The sequence below is a fragment of the Pocillopora damicornis genome, chromosome 2 (assembly GCF_964200805.1).
Source record: "Pocillopora damicornis chromosome 2, jaPocDami1.2, whole genome shotgun sequence".
Lineage (NCBI taxonomy): Eukaryota > Metazoa > Cnidaria > Anthozoa > Scleractinia > Pocilloporidae > Pocillopora > Pocillopora damicornis.
The window spans coordinates 15,616,523-15,633,070 of NC_142671.1; the positions used below are offsets into that span (position 1 = coordinate 15,616,523).

Genomic DNA, 16,548 nt, shown 5'->3' on the forward strand with positions numbered 1-16,548 from the left:
TTATCCACTGGATAGGGTTAACCAACCTTCGAACAACCGGCCGGGCCTGGACTTTGAACCCAGGTGAATGAAAGTCAAATGAGCCACTCTTCCTACAATAATTTGCGATATTGGGCAGTCATTGAACTATTGGGGAAGACAAACTTTTGAGTATGATGCCGATGCCAATAAAAGTGGGGCTACTTTGGTGCAACTGCAATATTTTGCACTTGAAAGAGAAACGTTGCTTGCCTGCGCATCTGTTCGCTGTCAACGTGCCACCTTCACGCATACTTCATGTTTCTCTATTTCTGTTGACTATTAAACTGTACTATTCTTTGATATCAGACAAAAAAGAACCTATAATCAGCTTTATTAAGGAATTTTACAATTGGGTTGAATACGTCTCTCAAATATTATATTTCGTGAACTTAAGATGAATTCCAAACTGATGATATCGTTACAATCATGGCTTAGAACCTCTGAGCTGACATAGTGAAGGTCAGCTTAATTTTGATTGCCGTGGGAGCTGAGGTATTGTCTAAAACAGTAATAACGAAAATCCGTAAAGAAAACAACTTAGATTGATTGAAGGAATTCACCTTCACATGAAGTCAGTTTAGTTTTTTTTTATCTCGAACTGTTCCTTTCAATGAGTTACTTGTCTTTTCCCTGCTATATGTAGTAACACGTCAGAAAATAACCGTTCAGTCATAGTACGCCAAATGCACTTTTTGAAAAGCATTTCAGATAACCATAGTCGCAGCGTCGTGATGGCCATGAAAATATTGGAATTCTAATCTTATGTTTCTTTAATACGTGGGGTCAGTGGCCAGGAGCCGATTAAAATAATGCCCCCTCTAAAGTGATTAATAGTGAACTGCAGAGAACCTTTCCAAACGTAATAGCAGTCATGTATTTTGGATATAATGGTTTAGATAACAAAGATTTAATATAATACGATTACGTACATACCGAGCATTGGAATTTTATTGTTGTTAGTAAGATTGATAGAGGGCCAGCTGGATTATCCGAAGAGTTTAGTGGTTATGATTATTTGTTCGAAAGGCAATAAACAAATTAGACAGTGTAATTATATATTTAGATATAACTTTGGTCCAATTTAATTATTGAGTCGTGAAAGCAATCCATTCAGAGAATTCTAGATTCGTGAAATTTCTGACTTGACCTGCACAGGCGGACAAATGCGTACGCACTCGATCAGAGCATGGACTGGGCTCATTAGCTGAAGTGAAATAAATTAGCCATTATTCCAAACCCTGGATAATTAATTGAAATGCCGAAATGTGAACTTGCCGACAAAAAACTCGTCGAAAAATGAAGTCTCCGTAGCTGATTCACTGCTTCACTTTAAATCTTACCCTTCTATGGCGTTGGCTCGGTGTGCCAGCTAACACCTTTGGTCAACTCGCCGACCTCTTCGGTAACCTCGCACGCGTCCTTTGCGCTACGTGCGAATAAAAGAATAAAAATAGGGCATTTGAGATTTTATTTGTCTGGTTCACACAGGCTACTGGTTTGCATTAACTGCTGTTTGTTAAACGTACGATGCTTTTGATTTAATAAGTCAAGACTCAAAAACTTTACACATCCTACACTTACTCAAGTGTGTTTTTTTAAACCGCTAACCTGAAGCTGTTTTTTAACCGGCAGCTATCGTTAAGACCGTTAAAAGAAAGAAAAAGAATCTAGTATAAAAATAAATACTTAACGCCATAAGCACCGAAACTAAACACGCTAAATTATTGCTTTGTTTCCTTCCTGGCTGCATTTTCCTCAACCTTAGTAACCAGAGTTAAAATCGCTAAGAATCTTTGAAAGGGTTTTGTTAAATGATTTAGACGGCGAATTTCGTAATTCAATGTGCAATCGCTCTTTAAATCCAAAAATTTCAAAACGCGTAATATATCATTCGCTGCGACCTTTCAGTTGACCCATCTGAAATGGTAGAGCAAAATATTCCTATTAGTTTATCAGAATCGAGCAAACTGATTGTTATAAGGGTTTCTGGGAAAAAAATGATTGGAAAACAATGACACTCGCAATATTTTGCACACGTTACACTGTAAATTTGACTGCCGAGTTTGTTCTTCATTTTTCTATATAACCCGTTAACAGATTGGGAAGACTGAATAATGTCTTTTTTACCCGACGAAAAACTGATAAAAGATCGAGAAGTGACTGGGGATGAGTATCGTTGAAAGAGACTGGGAAATATTGGAACGCCTGGTAGAATTTGTCGAAAGTCACCAAGTTTCGTTGTACGGACATTAAGTCAAATTTTACATGTACTCTGTATTTCCCTAAAAGACGACATGTCGCACAAGAAAGCGCTTAGTAAGTTTTTATTCTTTATTGTAGCGATGGGCACGCTAGTCATTTGGGCCACGTTGATTTTTAGCTGTTTCGACAGGCTTGAAACATCTCATTTCAGCGTTTGATGCTAAGATAAATTTATAGCTTTTCCAAATTCATGTGTCAGTGGATAAAAGAAGAGCAAGGAATTCAAAAGAATACACGAGAAACTATTCCCATCCAGAACAGAAAATGTATTTGAAAGGGCGTTAAAATTTCACTGGATACTGTACTTACGACCAATGCATTTCTGAAGATGTTGTGGTAGTCAACATATGCTCGAAGTTTGGATAGAGGCCGTGTTTTTCGACAGACATGCACTATTTTCTACTTGTTTACTTCAAATATTTTTTCTGTAGCTTTGCTTGGCTCCAAGGGACCTATCTACATCCTTGCAACTCGATGTTTCTTTTCCACCGATTCTGCAAGCAAAGTTAGCAACTTGAAGGTATTTATTTCTACAATATCACTAAGATCAATAGAAATCGGCTGATAGGCTCCTGAACAGGTAACCTTGGTTGATATATCACTTACTGTAGTGGTGAATAGTTGACTGTTGTATATTGTTTGGTAGTCAATCAAATTATGTACCAAATGATCATTGGCTGGTACTGAAAGTCAATTAACACTTAAGCTACACTCAAATGATAGTCAGCCAGAGTCTCAAGAGCTTGTCTGCAGCAGCATGTCTATAAAAACATTGATCAACCTTTGGTCAATTAAGTTGATATTCAACCATCTATCAGGTCGATTGTCGATTGATTGCTAAGCAACACATTAATCAACTCTTTGGGAATATATCCCCCTAGGATACCTTTTGTTCATGAATTCCATTATTCAAATTCATTATTGTTTAGTCATTAGAATAACTTTTATTACTGAATGACTTTGCCCTTTTAAATATTGTGCTTCTTATAACCCTATAACCCTTTCACTCCCAATAGTGACCAAGACGAAATTTCTCCTTAAAATATCAACACGATCTCAAGTGAACAAGTGATAAGAATATAGAAAAATATAAATTAGTGGATTATCATTTGATTGAATACCAAATTCTCCAAACTAAAACTATAAGCAGTGTTTGGCAGATAGTAGGGAGAATTACTAAAGAGATCATGGCATTGAAAGGGTTAAGTGATATACAGGTTTATATTTAACTTCTTTCAATTTCGATACATTATATAGCAATCAGCTGGTGAGAATAAACAGATTTGTTGGTTTTGATGGAATGTGTTATCTTGACATTATGCTATGGAAACCTGGGTATGCTTTGGCAGAATTGGCTCCTTGACTTGAGGACAAACCAAACATTTTTGTTAGGAAAATTTTTTAAACCAAGGAAAAAATGTTTGTGATGGAGCCAACTAATTTTCTGTTTACAAGAAAAATACAATAGTCTTCAGGAACCACCTCAGGTCCCCTACATATAAAATATATCAAATTTGATTTTATTTGATTTAAGGGGGCTCCATAGGGTTTTTGCTGAATATTGGCGTGTGTACCAGCTTATTGTTTTTCTAGGAATATTTATGTTTCCGCTTTCCTAGGTCACTAAAGGCCATCAAAAGGGTGTTGAGCAAGATTCAGACTATCATTTGCTGTAGTATATATTATCAAAATGATTTTTGTTATTAAGTTAAGGCTCTATGAAGGGAGGCACTTGCCAGAGATAATTTGGCTTAGCCTTTGATTTTCTTCAATTTGCTTCCGTGAAATTGACCAAAATTTTCACAATTTGTAAAATTTGTTCTGCAAATCATTAAAAGCTGAAAAAAATAGGGGTTTTAGGGGCAGTTTCCTCGCCATTTGCAATTTTATGTTTTCTTCGTCTATTTCAAATTTGGTCTTTATGAATTTTTTTTTATCAAGGCACTAGGAAGGGCACAAATATGTTTAATGGTCCAGCAAATCTTAGGAAATTCCACAGAAGGAAACACAATAAATCTTGCTCAAAAGATCTCTATTTTCTTTGTCAGGAAACATTTTGTAATGGGATAGAAATTTGCTAAGTTCTATATCTAAGCATGTATACATTATCAAATCTGTTGCAATCTGTGGCCTTTTGGCAATCTTTCCCACTGTTTTTTCTTTTTGGTTGACCTCTTTATCAGGCATAGAAGGCCTATGAATATTATGGGTGCAGTTGCTGGAAACACGTGATTTCCTTACATAAAAACTGTATTGTGTTAAACTGTTCTTAACTCACCTTTTCAGATGATTGTATCGAGCCACCATGTTTGTTTTGCATGGTAACACTTTTAAAGCTTGTGTATGTTTGCACCCAGATCTTGTACATTAAAAGAACCCTATGGAGCCTTCCTAAACCATTTTAAGACGGATAGGTTTCTTTTTTTCCATTACCTTTCTGTTTAAAAAGGTATTTCTGTTGTGAGAAGAAATTTCATAATTGTCACTCCAAGGGGTAACAGAATTAACACAGCTTTCTTCAGTCTATATAACAATATTATTGCTCTTCATTATTTTTTAGAACACAAATCACTTTGAGTTGGTTGAAATGAGTGGTTGGTCAAGGGTGGTACTGACTCCTGATCCAAGCACATCTTTGGCCCATTGTGTCAGTGCAGACTTTGACATGAGTGATGGTATTGCTAAGAAGTTTAAAAAGAAGTTTGGGAATTATCAGGATCTTGTCACAAAAGGTTTTGTTAACTTTTTCTTGTTAACAAGGTCGTGTGCTAAATAAAATTATGTTGTTTTCTCTCTGGAACTGTATAGTAACTTTTTTCAGAATGATAATTTTGTCCTTCCTGCCTTATTGAATTGTGATCTTCAACATTCCTTTATGAATGGGATTTGTGAGCAAGAAATGTCTATGCATCATGTCTTGCCATGTGCCAAAGGGTAGGTAATAAGTAAGACAGGTCAAATTCATCTCAAGAATGGCCTTGATTACATTCACCAAAAAAATAGACAGAATGTTGCTACACGACAATACAAATATAAACTTCTGGAGATGATTTTTAGTAAGTCATGAAAACGCCAGAAAAAATTGTCTCTGTTTGAAAATATCTATGATCATGATTGCAGCCAACTTGGTGCTTCCCACAAAAGGTCCCACACTTACCAAGTACTTTAATGTTCACAAAAGATGGATTATTATTTTTTTTGTGAGGTTTGTTTTGTGGTGGCCATTTTGAAAACAAGTTTGAGTACAAAGTCTGAAGCAAAAGAGGATCACAGGTGTACTTGAATACCTATGGCTGAGTACTGAGCTCAGGGGTGAGAAATGTATGGAAACTGCTCAGTGCTACTGAGAAAGGAGTACTTTGTAATTTTTTTTATCTTTCTTGACAAGTGATCAAACTTTCCATAATTTTTTAACTTTCTGATAGCCTTAGACCCACACAAACTGTGCTAAAGACCTGGTTTGTCACCTTTTTCCCAAAATCGCTACCACAAAACAGATATCACAAATCAAGTGCAGTGCCTTTTTCTTTTATTTATGAAAAGATACTTCTTCTGCATATCAGAGCATGTTGCACGCTACCCACTGTATGAGTCAGTTGTCCATTTCACATCCAAGTTATGTGCTGTGTTAAGAATGTTATACAGACTCTCCTATGCTCACAAGTAAATGTATATAATTACAGGTCTGTATTTTCAAGAAAAAGGAAAAGTGGGTGACATTGCTGTGTTGGAGAGAAATGAATCAAGCTTTGTGTACTATTTGGTAAGTTTTTTGTTAAGGGAGAAATGCTTTATCTTTTCTCTTCTCTATCTGTTAGTGAAGTGTTACTTTCTACACTGATGACCTCTAAAACTTTTTTTCACTGCACTCAATAGTTTTCCTTCGGTTTTGACCCCTGGTTAATCTTAGCATTTGTTCGAAAGAAAAGGGAAATGTAAGTTTTAGGATTATAGTAATAACAATAATGATAATTATAATGATAATAATGATTATAAAATATTTATCTATATGGCACTGTTTAAAAAGGTTCTAAAGCACTTTACAATAACAGGAAAACATAAAATTGATAAAACTAATGATCATATAGGATAAAATGTATCGTTTATTAAGGTAATTTTTTTAGAGGCGAATAGAATGAACTAAAACTAGTTAGAGCTTACGAGATGTGTATAGGGAGACTGTTCCATATCTAGGGAGCACATATAGAAAGGCGCGGTCACCGTAAGATTTTAGGTTCGATGGATGAGTTTGTAGATTAAAGTTGGTGACCTCAATCGCCTATTGAGGGCACAGTTTCGAAGCAGATCACGGATATGACATGGAGCAAAGTTGCGTAGAGCCTTAAGTGATTAGAAGCAATTTAAAAACAGTACGATGTTCAAATGGGAGCCAAGGAAGCTTTTCAAGTAGTGGCGTAATATGATCATACTTGCGACCACCTAAAGTTAGGCGAGCTGCGCAATTCTGTACAAGCTATAATTTGTAAATGAGACGGGAAGGAAGACCAAATAGTAAAGAGTTACAGTTATCTAACCTTGAAATAACAAAAGTATGTACTAAAATCTTGGCATGATCTTTAAACTCATACTTTCTGGTACGATAAAGATAACGATTGTCAAAAAACAGGACTTGCAAATATCGGTGATATGGTGCCGATAGCTCAGCATGTTGTCAAACGTGACACCAATGTTCCGGGTGCACTTGAATGGGAGAATAACAAAATCATCATAAAATCTAATAGGTAGAAATTGTAAAGGAGTTCTTAACTCTGATCATATTATCACGTTATTAACGAATTTTTATGTCAAATGTATTGAAGGTCAAAAAAATATGACACTTTACTTTCTTATTTGTTTTGACTGGCTTGCAGATCACCAGAGAAAACTGGTGGGACCATGCCACACCCTCATCAATGCGCGGCTGTTTGATGCAGCTTAGGAAGCACTGCCAGGAGAATGGAGTTGATAAGTTGGCTATTCCCCGCTTAGGGACTGGAGCAGACAGAATTGATTGGCCTTTTGTAAAGAGAATTGTAGAAGAAGTTTTCAAGGAAACAGACATTTCAATTACGGCATACACATACAGATAGTCTTTCCCATGTGATATAAATAATACTGTTCATTTACTGATATTAACCCTTTAGGCTACAATAGTGACCAGCATCTAATTTCTCCTAACAATATCATTGCCTGATCAAATGTACAGATCATGATGAATGAAATGATTACCAAAGATGAAATGTCTTGATGTTTGTACAAATTCTCTCAATCAGTTAAATAACAAACATATGGAGAACAGTGACGAGAATATATATGTTTATTTAAAGGGTTAAAGAATCAAACACGAGGCTAGAGCGAGAATGTGTGTGGTGGCCTGGGTTCTAAACATTAACTCGAGTCGCTTCACGTTATGGACGATGATATTGAAAAACATCTGAATTTCATTGTTCAAATTTGAAATTCTCTTGTGCAAAACATGCCCAAGAACTGCACTTTTCACGTTATTATTTCCTTCTTTAGTTAGGTCGCATTTGAAAGGTTTGCCCAAAGACCTTTTAATGGATATATTTAAGGATTTAGATAACTAGATAATGGGTCCTTTGTGTCGCCCAAAATTTTCTTCTATATGGAGACAACTACATGTAGGGCGCTTTTCAGTAGTGTATCTTAAAACAAAATCCGAAAAATCCCCTCGTCAAATTAGAGCACAGGAAAATATCCTAAGCGGCTAGTGAGAACGCAAAATGAAAACCATTGAATGGCTTGAAGCGTGTGAAAATGTAAGTGATTAGAACAGGATTGGTGTTAGTTTTGCATCCGATCGTTAAGTTCTCTTGACCAATAAAAGAGCGAAGAGGAGAAAAACCAACTCAATCCTGGATAGCATTCAACAATTATTTTGTATGTAAGTTAAGACAGAAAGAAAACGCGAAAGTGATGGCCGCAAATCTAAAAACAAAAATGATAGCGACGAATGAAGAAGTTGAAACAATTAAAACGGTTGCAAATAGTTGTGATTGGTCAGTATACAAATGCCCTGCCAGAATCAAATTCTGAGTCTCAGAGCGAGAACCCGCAATATGTCCGCCCAAACGAGCTCTTCGTTCAGCCGACTTATTATTTTTTTCACCATCGGAATTGTTCTCTTAAAATTGACTTACAAGCCTTGATTCATCCTCAATAGTCTCGTGTTCTTCTAAAGCTGTGAGAAATCGGAATTAGATATAATTCCACGCAGTGATAGGAAACGATGGAAGGGTATATCCCTGCATGCTCACAAACTTAACCCCACCCGCGACTTGGTCACACGTGTTTATCTGCGCTCAGGCTCAAGGCTGTTCACGTGTATAAACTTTGAGTTCTGGCTGGTCAATTTCGATATATGTGCCCGTACTCTTTGGATGTTATTATATCATTGGTTTTGGTAGTACAGTTACGACACGTTTTTAGACACGTTTTCAGTTATAGAAACACATGGTCGTTTCTTTTTTTTTTCTGCTTACTTCTTTAAATATGGTTTTAAACGAAAGGCCTCAGTTATCTTTCGATTCTTTGTTTCGCCGAACAGGTACCAGTTTCGTCGGCGGAAACCCTAAAAGTAAATAAAACCTTTGTTTAGACACGTAAGTATACATTTAAAGTTAAATTTATGGCCTGTATGATTATACAGTGGATTCCTCTCTTAGAGTGAAAAAATTTTTAAATGCCTTGTTTCACGCATCTCGGTGTTATAATGAAAGGATAAAATTCCTAGGAAAGGCCGGTTATTTAAGGTATCTTGTTGGTGATGACGAGTCGATGGCGGCCTGTCGGAGGATCTTGAATTTTCAAAATATTGCTGAAAAGAAAAGATTTTTGCCGAAAGCTTGAATTTTTAAAATCTCATCAAAGAGAAGTTCAGACGGATCTTGTCGTCACTATGGGGAATCAGGTTGGGAGAAAGGGAGGAATGTCTTACAAACAGCTGATGCAGTAAATCTTCAAGCCGCACATTTGCAACACTAATTATTATTTTTCTTTGATATATTGTTGTAATTGAGGTGGCCTTTCCCATGATCCTGGTGGTTTCTTGAGGTCTAAATATAGTTCTCATTATGAATTAGTATATTGTAGATTAATTTTTTTGTGTTGTTAAAAAAAATGATGATGATGAAAAGTAGTAACTCGTTAGCATTGCGAGGATACAAAACAAGCGTTTTAATGAAGTCTGGCAACATTTTGACGTAAAAGAGTAACTCCCTTTACGTTAGAAAGTTAGACATTTAAACGCGCTGACTTGGCCTCTCTCTGTAAAATTTTCTAATCTCTCTTCGTCTATCCTCGCTTATTCTGTCTGTTTTGAATCGAGGATATGACTCATTTTATTGCACTTAATAGTGGATATAGACAACTAGAGGGCAAAACTCCCCGCTTTTGACATAAAACCTACCGTTAAAAGTGCTAAAATCTGAAATCTGTATGCCTTAAAGTTTGTTACGTGACCTGCATGAAGCTTTCCCGAGAGGGCCTGGGAATGACTTCAAGTTCACGTGTTGGTCAGTGAATAGCAGAAACACGTGCCGTCTTTGGGTCGTGTGACCACATCTATGCTTTGGGTAAATGTCATAACCAACCCATCGCTAAAGAGGTTAAGTCACATTCTACGCTATAGTTGAGCAATGGAGATCTTCGTTTGAAGTGTAACCCTTTTGCGGGAAAGTACGCCAAATATTTGTCTTACCGACACTGTGTTAGTCGAAATCTATCGTAATGTTTTCTTTCGGAAAAAGTAAAATTTAGGCGATCCAAATAGCAAAACTCAGGGACAAGGCAGATCCTACACTACCATTAAAACAAACTTTAATGCACTGTACACTTTTCGCGACCACAAATTCTTGCTTGAAATTAAGTTTAAATCTTTGCTAGTGGGGTGTATATTTTTCTTTAAAAATCGTTCTTCCGGTCACGAACGGCCGTGAACTTTAGCAGAGGCTTGGGAGTGAATTGACGAGAGAAATCAACACGAGTATCGATCATCACGCACACCGGAAATTATACAACTCAGCTTAAAACTCGAATGCAGAGTGAGGATCTTTACTTTAATTCATAAATTTTTAGTCCTTTAGGTCTAAAATGATCGGATTTTCATTTATAGAAACGATTTGCGGCTACTGGTATAATTTAGTACACCAGTTGATCAGCTGTAGCTTAATGCTAACTATCACTTGTTTTGTTATATAACGAAGGTGCAAACCCGGACGCGTGTTCTGTATTCAAGTCTCGTGTTTTTACGAGAACATGTGTAGTACAGGGAATTTCTTTACGCTTGACGACCTTCATATCTTTGATGTCTTGAAATCGTTGTCTGAATTATCTAGAAATTCTGTAGAAACTGAGAGTCACAGAAGCAGGTTTTGCCATCAGTCTACGGATAAACTACTAAAGAACTCTCTGTGAAAATAATCTTACTATTCACTTCCACCACGGCTGATATCACTAATGTCAACTCCTCCAACGATGAGTCGGGAAGTTCTTTCCGTCCTTCGACGCCGAAAAAGAACTTTGGTAAAGGTAACCTGAAATCTCAATCAAACGCCAGGCGATCCGTAAATGTTGTTATGGAAGATGTATCGAATTGTTTAAACGATTCAAGGGTCAGTGTTTCCAGCGACACTTCCGAAAACAGTTTTAGACCATCAACTCAAATGAAGAGTCTCGAATCAAGCATTTTAAAATCACAGTCGAGCTCCAAACGATCCGAGTCTGCTACTCCAGATGATGCGTTAAGCTCAAATGGAGATCAGTCACAGTGTGGAGAAGGAAACGAATCATTGTTGGTACAAGTAACAGGACTTAAGAAACAAAGGGACCGAGGGGTAAGAACCAATTTTTAGGAGTTTAAACTATGAAAAATATAGTTGTTTAGTTTTGTAACCTGTCGTTAGTTTTAACGTTGTAATAATGTTTGAAAATAATGTTCAAGTTTCTGAACAGGTTTAATGATCGTTGTGTAAAGTTTGGTGGTATTTGGCACAGGATACCAATTCGGAAGTGTATAGGGCCGACGGGTGCAGAACAGGACATTCTGAGTAGAGTTTCCCTCACACCCCACATCTGACGAAATTATTTTCCAATCGATTGAGTTGAGAGGAAAATAAATCGATAACGTTCCGTCATTTTCAAATTTGGTAATATCTGTTTGGAGATCATCTTGCCTAAATTTGTTTTCAATATCATATAATTTTATTATCTTTTTCTTTTATTTTATTTTATTTTTTGGTTTTACATGTGTATCCGAAGTCCATTGTGCAGGGTTTTTTTTGGTAATTCCCAATTACCTGCATATCACTCAGTAAACCAAGGCAGAATATTGTACATCTGTGTAGCTTATGAGGCACTATGGGCTAAGATTCTTTACTATTCAGATGTGTCTTCTGTATCCCAGCTGTTGGTCAAAATATAATTTTTTTTAAATTGAGTTTTAATCCAAAGGGAGGAAAAAGGGTAAATTTCAAGCTAAATGAAGTTGGAAAGATGTATTAAAATAAAATTAAGTGAAATCAATTTTGACCCCAAGGGTAAAGAAATAATTACTGACTCCCTTTTTTTCTTTCCAGTTTTACTTTATTTGCTAAAACTTGAAATGAATATGTTGGGTGAAGTGATATAGATAACGAAAATGGAATTTTTGGAACGTGGAATTTGTCTCTTTGTAGTCTGAATGTTCTCACAAAGTGATTGAAAAGAGACGCAGAGATCGCATCAACACATCTTTGGGGGAACTTTCCCAGCTGCTTCCAGCTCAGTGTAACAGCAAACAGGTATGTTGTGGGGGTTAATATTCGATTTATGCAAGGTATTCACAACTACTGGGAAGGAAGGGAAAAAAACCTTAACATGAGGTGGTAGAAAAGGGATTTTGAAGGGACTTGTTTGATGATGATCATACCAGACTGAGGTAAGTCTTGTCCTTGTAACGGTTATGATATTTGGTAATATATCTCCCTTAATTTATTAGCTCCTTTCATTTGCCCTCCCCATGCAAAGAAATAGTTTTTGCAAACAGTTTATCTCTGTTGAATTATTATTAGAATGATATTTATAGTTGATCACCTGTTGGCTGTATGAAACATATAAAGATAACTTGTTTTAGCAATTGGCTTTTTTCCTTGAAATCAATACCATAGGGATCAGGCAAGCTTGAGAAGGCAGAGATTTTGGAGTTGACTGTGGAGTACTTAAAGGCTCTTCAAGGTCGTCTGGCCCAAAAGCAGGATAAAGAGATCAAACCAGAAGGTGGGTTACATGATTATAAATTTGTTGTAACAACTAACTTGCTAGCTATGAAGCCCTTCATTACTACCTCTTACAGATATCAGAAGAATAAATTATTATTTGTGGCATGTGTCAACCTTAACTTTTTTGGTTATTATACCCTATCTGCTTGAGGGATGGCCTTTTGCATTTACTCTAAGAGCATGACAAGCACTGATGATGCAAGACAATGAGGATGTTTTGGGAAGTTATGCATCCAGGCATACAGTGCAAATTCAGGAATATATCATATGGGCTATAACTTTGTTTTAAAACAGCTTCAGAAACTTTATATTTTGCTCAATGAAAAAAAAAATTTCCAATTGAAATTCTTTTGTTGATGTGAATTTCTTCCGTTGAACTGTCATGCAATGAAGGGGCCATGAAATTTGAATTTTTCCCAGATAATATTTGAATGTTTCTGATTCATGATGAAAATCTCCCTGTTAAAATTTGTTAAAAATATATGGGTCACTGCACTCAAATAAACTCTTCCCCCATTAGGCAGCACACCTGAGTTGCCAAAAACAGGAAAGGAACAAATGCAGTTTTGACAAGTTATTATTTATGGTATTGATTTTTGGTGGTTAAGTTTGATGCTGGGTTATCCCCGACAGAAATGTTCCTTTACTTTGATTAGGAATTACCAAGTCAAATTAATAATGTGCAATTCCCATGACAATATTGTGCAATTCCAGTTTATCTCCTCTTTTGGGCTACTTTCTATACATAACCCATGACTGACATGTTTTTTCGAGCTGGCAATCAGGGTGGGTGTTTTCAATCTCTTTTTACATGCCATACCTGATGGATTCTTATATTTGGCTGGAATAAAATGAGTTAAGTGCAGAAAGAAACCAAAGAACATTTACTCTGTAACTAACTGATGATCTTGTTGACTTTATTCTTTTAGATGATAAAAATTCAGTAGAAGCCACTGCAGAACCAAAGAGCAGCAGCACCAATACTGAAGTCAAGCCTGTCAATCACTTTGGAGGGTACAAGGACTGCACAGAAGAAGTCTTCCGTTTTCTGGTCAATGTGGAAGCTATGGACATGCAACAGCCTTGTTTTCAAAGACTTATGGCACATTTAAGACATCAAATCCAGTTGTTGGCTGAAAATTCATCAAATTCAGAAGATGTGAATCCCAAAGGAAAGGCCAGTACAGAGAACGGAAAGCGCAACACATCAAAGCGAAGCTTTCAGGGTACTATCTCATCATCATCATCCACATCATCGAGTATGGGTGAAATGAGTGGAAGTGGGAGTGGTGGGAAAGTCAAGAGAGCCAGACTTCATGCACATCATAGCAGCAATAACAAGGTACAGAGCAGCAGCAGCAATGGGAACAGTACATCAGGTGGCAGCAGTGACAATGATAACAACTCAGACAATGCCAGAGAAACCCAGAGTGACTCTGCAATATGTTTGGAAGATGACCTTTCAGAGATGCCAGGAAGTACAGGAAAAGAAGGTGACAATGGCAACAGAACAAATGGCAGCAGTGTCAGCAGTGGGACTACAAACAGAAGTGCAAATGAAACTAGCTCTTCAGCTAATACATGTCCCTCTATGCTTCCACAAGGAGGGAACATTCCACTGCGTGCTCCATTTGTACTTCCTCCATATGCAGCTCCAACATATGCACTTCATCCAGCTGGTACCCACTACATTCCAATTGTCTTGCATCCTAGTGTACCTGTACCTTCTGCATCAACATTTAATGGTGCTGGACAGATTCCATTTGGGATGATGGCATCAGGGATGATGCCCCCAGGAGTAATGCCCACTGGAATGATGCCATCTGCAGCAGGTGGAATTCCTCCCAACCTCCCATTTGGTTTCCCCTTTCCATATGTTCCTCCGGCAATGCCCCCTTATGGATATCAAGCACCTCCAATGGGTTTTCCTTTCCTTAATGGAATGAGGAAAGATCTCTCAGGACAGGGTCAAACAGACCCAGGCAATGGGGACAGTGGCTCTAATGGTGATGACTTCAGCATTGAATCACGCATCTCCCCAGAGAGTATTGCTATTCAGACAGATACACCTTCACCAAGTAATTCTGGTAATGAAAGTTCACACACTGATGAAGGAGGAAGTTGAGGTTTACCAATCTAGACTGAATGATATAAGCTGTAAAATTTTGAAAACTTATGTGAGTGGGGTTGATTTTGGTGCAATTTCATGACAGCAGCATAATGGCCAAAAAAAATTTTATCTTAAATTAGTAAACATCAATGAGAAGCTAAGTAAATCATAGAGTTTTTGGAGTCTTCTCCCCAGAGCCCTGTACTGATATCTCCTGTGTATGCTGATTGTATAACAAAGAAGCCAGACCATAATGTATGTTACAACTGAAATCTTTTAAAAATAGTACAGTTACAAGCTGTAAAGGGGGCTATGTACAAATGACAAGGATGCATGTTGAAGCTATTGTATTAGCTACTGAAAATTTAGATGGATAACTGTTCATCATCATTCTTTTTCACAATAAAAGGCCTTTTAGTTTCATAGTGCATAATGAAGAAGTGGGGTCAATAGTTTGGCACCTCTCAAGCCAAGTTTTACTCCTGTGTATGTGTGTATAGCTATAAATAGTCAAGCAAGGAAACTGAAAGTGTGTACAAGAGTAAGTGAAATTATTTCAGCTTTTCCTATTCAATCCTTCACAGTTCCTATATTGCTCCAAGTATGGAGAATGATTTAATAAGGGAAAATTTAAGTTCTGGAAGAATATCAAGTGTGTTTCAATTTTTTCATGACCATTACTGGCTGTTAAGTTTTATTTGTTTGACTAGAGGGTGAAGAATTTGGATGATTTGCCACAAATGTCTAAACCTATCTGTCTCTGTGAGCAGTAAAACTTTTGCCAGTAGGATTTAAATCTTAAGCTATTAATATTAGTATTTAAGTTTGCTTCACAGATTGGTGACATTCCTTCATATATGCAAACTGACCTAAGTATCCCAGACCTACCATGAGTACTGAATGGGATAGATGAATACTGGAAAGGTTCTAGGTTTTTCTGTCTATCAGTGGGAACAGTGATTTTGAAAATGTCACCTCTCAATATGAGGTTTGAATGGGTTGGTATAACCATTGTAAGTTAAAAACAGTTTCCCAACTTTCCTTCAACAACTCTTAAATATGAGAAATGAAGCAAATTAAAAAAGATTTGATGTAGTAGTGTGTTAATGTTATTTTATAGTTATATTGTTTTCATAAGCCACCTGGTAGGGTGTTACTTTGTGTAAAGAGGTTCATATGTCCTGCTCATGGGAAAAATATTTTTTAAAGTTTGGAATAAAAAGTTGGTCTTAGTGAACACAGGACAGGAGTTTACTTCAAGGTTGTCAGTTGAATGAAGGCTATTTCAGGGCGTGAAATTGCGCCTAATACAGGCGCCAATGCGACTAAATTTTTCACTTGGGCGACCAAATCCTGAAAGTTACTGCACATGCATCTCGATCGATAACTAGACGTCATCTTGGATTTAGACGAGCCTGAACGTTGTATATCATCCATCCTAGTGTCCACTTTGTAGCACGTTAAAGATCTTTTCCCTAACTTAATTTTGGAGGGTCTATCTAGAACGCTGACAGCGTAAAGAAAGATTTTGTGTCTTTGAAAATGGCGACCAACTTTTTTTGAATTGGCTACCACTTTGAAGAATTTAGGAGCCAAGTGGCTATCAGAAAAAAAAGTTAATTTCACGCCCTGTATTTGAAGAGATATATATAAGTTTCAATACATATATACACATATAGTTTCAAAAATTGAAGTTAACTAACATCAAGACTTGATTTACAGAGTTACTGTAAGAGGCTGGTCTTTGAACTCTATCTATGTACACCATACAAAGTTTGCACCATACTTCTGATACACTTCTTGACATAAGACCAAGGTCCATTGACAACTTTTGCTTTTGGACCCCAGCAACTTAGTGTTTTTGGTGCTCCCCTCATC

The 16,548-nt window shown here is 36.9% G+C and overlaps 2 protein-coding genes across 2 annotated transcripts; both read left to right on the plus strand.

The window, feature by feature from the left end:
* Window positions 1-2,215: 2,215 nt before the first annotated feature.
* On the plus strand, window positions 2,216-7,516 carry LOC113677287 (ADP-ribose glycohydrolase OARD1). Its single transcript, XM_027194080.2, has 5 exons — window positions 2,216-2,337; window positions 2,715-2,803; window positions 4,844-5,015; window positions 5,967-6,046; window positions 7,155-7,516. Exons 1-5 carry the CDS (start codon window positions 2,316-2,318, stop codon window positions 7,371-7,373), a joined length of 582 nt encoding a protein of 193 aa, XP_027049881.2. The 5' UTR covers window positions 2,216-2,315; the 3' UTR covers window positions 7,374-7,516.
* Window positions 7,517-10,706: 3,190 nt separating this feature from the next.
* On the plus strand, window positions 10,707-15,765 carry LOC113677274 (uncharacterized). Its single transcript, XM_027194061.2, has 4 exons — window positions 10,707-11,138; window positions 11,979-12,083; window positions 12,450-12,558; window positions 13,490-15,765. Exons 1-4 carry the CDS (start codon window positions 10,881-10,883, stop codon window positions 14,683-14,685), a joined length of 1,668 nt encoding a protein of 555 aa, XP_027049862.2. The 5' UTR covers window positions 10,707-10,880; the 3' UTR covers window positions 14,686-15,765.
* Window positions 15,766-16,548: the final 783 nt, after the last annotated feature.

Excerpts from the sequence above, each read along its gene's own strand:
- LOC113677287 (XM_027194080.2), top strand. The coding sequence starts at position 2,316 with ATGTCGCACAAGAAAGCGCTTA. Across the intron at positions 2,804-4,843 it reads GCAAAGTTAGCAACTTGAAG|AACACAAATCACTTTGAGTT; the intron begins GTATTTATTTCT and ends ATTATTTTTTAG. Across the intron at positions 5,016-5,966 it reads TCAGGATCTTGTCACAAAAG|GTCTGTATTTTCAAGAAAAA; the intron begins GTTTTGTTAACT and ends ATATAATTACAG.
- LOC113677274 (XM_027194061.2), top strand. The coding sequence starts at position 10,881 with ATGGAAGATGTATCGAATTGTTTAAACGATTCAAGGGTCAGTGTTTCC. Across the intron at positions 12,084-12,449 it reads CTCAGTGTAACAGCAAACAG|GGATCAGGCAAGCTTGAGAA; the intron begins GTATGTTGTGGG and ends TCAATACCATAG. Across the intron at positions 12,559-13,489 it reads TAAAGAGATCAAACCAGAAG|ATGATAAAAATTCAGTAGAA; the intron begins GTGGGTTACATG and ends TTATTCTTTTAG.